Here is a 4,561-nt window from a genome sequence, read left to right as displayed (position 1 = left end):
CGATGACGACGCGCACGGCAACGACGGAAGACGCGCCATCGACATCGTGTCCAACATGCCCCGTCCGCTGCAGCTTGCGGGTGGCGCCATGTTTCACGAACTTGTGGGCAGGCGCCGCCACCGAGCAGCACGCATAATTTGCTTAGTGTACTTAAGATTAAGCAAATCTAACAAACATTGCAACCTCAAATTGTCTTTACTTCTTATCCTTCAATACAGCAACCATCGCTTCGAGGCGCGGGTGCGAGTCTCGGCATGTACATACGTCGTGGCGCGGTGCGGGTTGAGTGGCGCCTCGACCGCAACGTGCACTCCTTTTTGTCGGCAAAGTTGGCAATCCACAATAGTATCAATCCTTCGACTCGATACCGCGATAGACGTACGGAAGTGGCCTTCACCGTGCGCGTCCCATACACCAATTCTTCGCAGAGGACCGCACTGCGATGATGGATCTCTCCGTGCGCAGCTCACTCGTAACGACCAAGTGCTGATGCCAACTCCCACGCATTATTCATGCGTAGCACTACGTATGCGAACTCTTTGTAAGGAAGATAACGCGAAACACGATGACATATATATACAATGCGGCGCTCGTGGCGCGTCGGGAGCGCCGACGAAGGCGTAAACGTGAGCTTCCCGCTCGGCGTCTTGCTTCAAATTCGCCTGCTCTTGCGCGACCACGTCCGGGCGGCGCTGGCGCTTCAAAAGCGCGAACGACGATGCCTCCTTTCTATTGCAAACATCGTGTTTGTGAGGACGACATGGCCATCGATCGAGACCGAGACGACGCTGCCGACCTTGATGAACGGCTCGGCAAACGCGGCCTTGACGTCGATCTCGAACGCCTGGACGAGATCTTCGGCAAAGAGCACGCCGAGGTAGACAGAGGTGTCAACGCTCGCGGGAATGACAACGAGACCACCGTCCGAGCGATCGTGGCCGGCCAGCGCCACTGGTTGTCGATACAGCTTTGGAGCGTCGTGAACGCGGCCTGGCATATGTCAGTTGCCGATTCGCGCGTACACCTGCGCGGGCGCCGAGCCGCTTTGGCAATGTCACTTGGTGGCAGTACTGGCCGCTGCCAGGTCGCCGCCATCGCGCTTGAGGACCGGCGTCACCGTCTTCTCGACGTCCGACTGCGCCGTGCATGGTGACGACAAGCGTCCTTGACGTTCTCGGTCGACGAGCAACGACACTCCTTCTCTACCAATCAGCAGTCGCAGACAACGAATGCGTGGCGCCAATTGGTCACGCCGGTGCAATTCTGGATGAAGTCGGTACGTCTCTGGGTACGTCTCGTGCTCGGGACAGAAGAGGCAGGCTTGATCGGCCCTGTCGAGCCAGTGCAAATGTGCGCGGGACTTGACCGCGCGGAGCCAGGACTTGGCCGTGGTGTCTACATGTAGCTCTACCGGTGATGCTTTAAATGTCGACCCTGCGACGTTTGCTTGCGTTGGATTGGCTATTGGAGACCGACTTTCTGCCAATCCGATCGCGCATCCGGATACGAAATTTCGAAGCTGGATTCCAAACACAAACCAAGATGACCGACGGCGAGCGCAAGCAGAAGACCGCCCGTGTGACGCCGCCAGACGCGCTCGCGCTTCCGCACGTGGTCCAGGCCATTGCGATGTGCTTGAAGAACCAAGCGGACTTTAGCAGCTTTCTGCATGCGGTACCACGCTCGCTCTGGACCCCGGCGCTCTCGGCCTTTCTCGACTGCACCACCGTGCTGCCATCGTCGGTGAACGCCAACTGGCCGCGCATTGTGCTGCACAAAATGGACTGGCCGCCTTCGGTGTTGGCGCTTCTCGCGGCGACGCTGCCGCTGCGTCCACGCATCGAACTCCAGTTTGCGGTCCGGGACGCAGCGCCACTGGCCTCGCTCGTTGCCGCCCTCGGACCTGCGCTCAGCAGCGTCATTCTCAATTTCTACGACAGCATCATGATCCAAGGCCGAGACCAAGCGATCAGCAACCTCCTCTCGCAGCGCTGCCCACGTCTGCGCCGCGTGGCTATCTCGGTCCAATCTTCTTCGGAGAAGGATGCCGTCAAGTTCATCGGCCTGCTCGCTGTCGTCGCCCACCCACTTGTCTCCGTCTCGTCTCTCTACCTCGAGGGCGTGACTACCGTGCCACGACTCGGGCACCTCTTGGCTTCTTGGCTCTCGACGGCGCCAGCGACGAAGCTCCGATTGGCCAATATCGCGCAGATGGACCATGAGGGCGCCATTGCGTTCTGCGATACGCTGCAAGCCAACACAACCCTCCAACGGCTCGCCATCGACAAAGTCCCCAGCCTCGGTGGCTTCCACGGCCGCACGCTCCCAGTGTCGTTGAAGACCTTGGCGTGGGAGAGCCGCCCCAACAGAGTCGTCGACGACACAACTCTGACGGACCTCGCGACCGCCGTCGGGCCCACGCAGCTCGAGCGTCTCGAGTGCAGCGCCTTTGGCCAGTTGGCAACATGCCCGGCGGCGGCGCCGATGCTGTCGCAACTCCAGTGCCTCATGGTCTCCTGGTTGCACGCCAACTACATGCCGGCATTGATCGCGGGCTTGTCGTCGGTTCCGGCGCTGACCTCTCTTTATCTTTGCTATTGCGACGTCACTTCGTCGACGGAGCTGCTCATGGAGACGCTCGCGACGACGTGCGTGCATCTCGAGACGCTGCGTGTCATCGATCCGCAGTTGACGCGCGATGGAGTCACCGCTCTTCTTACGGGCGTATTGCAATTGCCACTCTTGACGACGCTGGACCTCCGGATGCATCTGCTGGATGCGTTGCATGTGCTTCCAGAGCTCGTTGCTGCGGGTCGCCACCTTCGCAGCCTCACCTTAATGAACATCGGGCGCAACAACTACGATCATGAGAAGCGAGCGATCTACAAGGCGCTGGCGCAAGTCCCCGACGTCCCATTTGTGGCCTACACGCTACCAGAGGACATGGATGGATCCGTCGTCGACGCGCTTCGTCGACGAGCCGATCGCCGCTACCAGTGCTACTTGGCTCTCTAATCGCTACGGATGGCAACTAACCAGATATCTTTCTTTGGTTCAACGTACGTACAGTATCCAAGCAGCATCGCTACTAGGATTGCAGGCCCATCTAAAAGCTATTCTATCGTGACGCCGGTCCGTAATTTGATCGCTCAGGCGCGGGCCGTTGTACGCTCGACGGAACGAGCAGCCACACCGACCTTGCGTCACCACAGCGATCTTCCGCTTTAGCTCTTGAGCTTCTTTGATCGCAGTGTAGCTTGACTCTCGCAGCTGGACGCTGTCGCGCCGCCGAAGCTTGTGCTATGGGCTTGGTGCGCAAATTGCACTGTTGAAAAGCAAATGCAGCAGGCGGGTGAGCGCATGCGGCGGCCATGGTGTCGCTGGCGCGTCAAAAGCTCAATTCCGTATCCGGATGTGAGACCGGATTGGTGGAAATCCTAATCCAGCAGCCAATTCAGCGCCAGCAACGCAGTCCTAGACGACGTGGGTCTCGTGGTGGCTACGACACGCAAGATCGACTTGTGTCCTTGCTCATGACGCATGTCCAAGGCGTGCACCTGCATTTGCTAGATGATGGACTGTTTGCGGCAACCGAGTTTCGGCCAATCCGATGGCGTATCCGGATATGGAATTTCGAAGCCTTTGTGTGCGACATTGCCAACGACTCGATCGACGTGCCCGACGCGTCCATCGACGTTGCGCTCGTGGTTTTCGTGCTCTCGGCGATCCTTCCGGGGGCCATGGACGCGGTCGTCGCCAAGCTGCACAAGGCGCTCAAGCCCGGCGGCCTCGTGTGCTTTCGCGACTACGGCCTCTACGACCTCGCGATGCGCCGGTCGACCAAGCGCATTGGCAGCGACGAGGCCGACGCGCTCTACTTTCGCGGCGACGGCACGCTGGCGTCCTTCTTTTCGGTACAGGCCGTCGCTGATGTCTTTGGCAAGTATTTCGAGGTCGTCGAGAACGAGTACAACACGGTGCGCCTTCGCAACCGCAAGACGGGCACCAACATGGACCGCGTCTTTGTTCACGCGAAACTGCGCAAGCCACTCGACGCCTTGTAGCACGATTTTGGAAAGCCAATGCGTCGGTAAAGTTACACTTGTCGCACAACGATCATACCAAGAAGAGTTTATTATGGTCTATGGGTGGTGCTCGATGCATTGGTTTCGAAACATACGCTGTGTTCGAGGCCGTCGAAGCGACGGCAACGGAGTACGCTGGGCGAAGCACGACGCTGCGCACTGTCGACCGACAGCACTTTGGCAATGTCACTTGGTGGCAGTACTGGCCGCTGCCAGGTCGCCGCCATCGCGCTTGAGGACCGGCGTCACCGTCTTCTCGACGTCCGACTGCGCCGTGCATGGTGACGACAAGCGTCCTTGACGTTCTCGGTCGACGAGCAACGACACTCCTTCTCTACCAATCAGCAGTCGCAGACAACGAATGCGTGGCGCCAATTGGTCACGCCGGTGCAATTCTGGATGAAGTCGGTACGTCTCTGGGTACGTCTCGTGCTCGGGACAGAAGAGGCAGGCTTGATCGGCCCTGTCGAGCCAG

General features: G+C 59.2%; 3 protein-coding genes across 3 annotated transcripts; 2 read left to right on the top strand and 1 right to left on the bottom strand.

The window, feature by feature from the left end:
* Positions 1-511: 511 nt before the first annotated feature.
* On the bottom strand, positions 512-998 carry SPRG_16041 (hypothetical protein; the record flags this gene model as incomplete). The annotated part of the gene is made up of 3 exons (XM_012355333.1): positions 512-523; positions 582-651; positions 742-998. 3 exons carry the CDS (start codon positions 996-998, stop codon positions 512-514), a joined length of 339 nt encoding a protein of 112 aa, XP_012210723.1.
* A 545-nt stretch (positions 999-1,543) lies between these two features.
* SPRG_16040 (hypothetical protein) lies at positions 1,544-3,016 on the top strand (the record flags this gene model as incomplete). The annotated part of the gene is made up of 1 exon (XM_012355332.1): positions 1,544-3,016. The coding sequence occupies one exon, from the start codon at positions 1,544-1,546 to the stop codon at positions 3,014-3,016; it is 1,473 nt and encodes a 490-aa protein (XP_012210722.1).
* A 518-nt stretch (positions 3,017-3,534) lies between these two features.
* Positions 3,535-4,139, top strand: SPRG_16039 (hypothetical protein; the record flags this gene model as incomplete). Its single annotated transcript, XM_012355331.1, has 1 exon — positions 3,535-4,139. The coding sequence occupies one exon, from the start codon at positions 3,535-3,537 to the stop codon at positions 4,063-4,065; it is 531 nt and encodes a 176-aa protein (XP_012210721.1). The 3' UTR covers positions 4,066-4,139.
* Between the last annotated feature and the right edge of the window lie 422 nt (positions 4,140-4,561).

The sequence above is a fragment of the Saprolegnia parasitica genome (assembly GCF_000151545.1).
Source record: "Saprolegnia parasitica CBS 223.65 unplaced genomic scaffold supercont2.230, whole genome shotgun sequence".
Taxonomy (NCBI): domain Eukaryota; phylum Oomycota; class Saprolegniomycetes; order Saprolegniales; family Saprolegniaceae; genus Saprolegnia; species Saprolegnia parasitica.
Note: the sequence above shows the minus strand (reverse complement) of the source record. Positions and strands in the feature narration are given on the sequence as shown.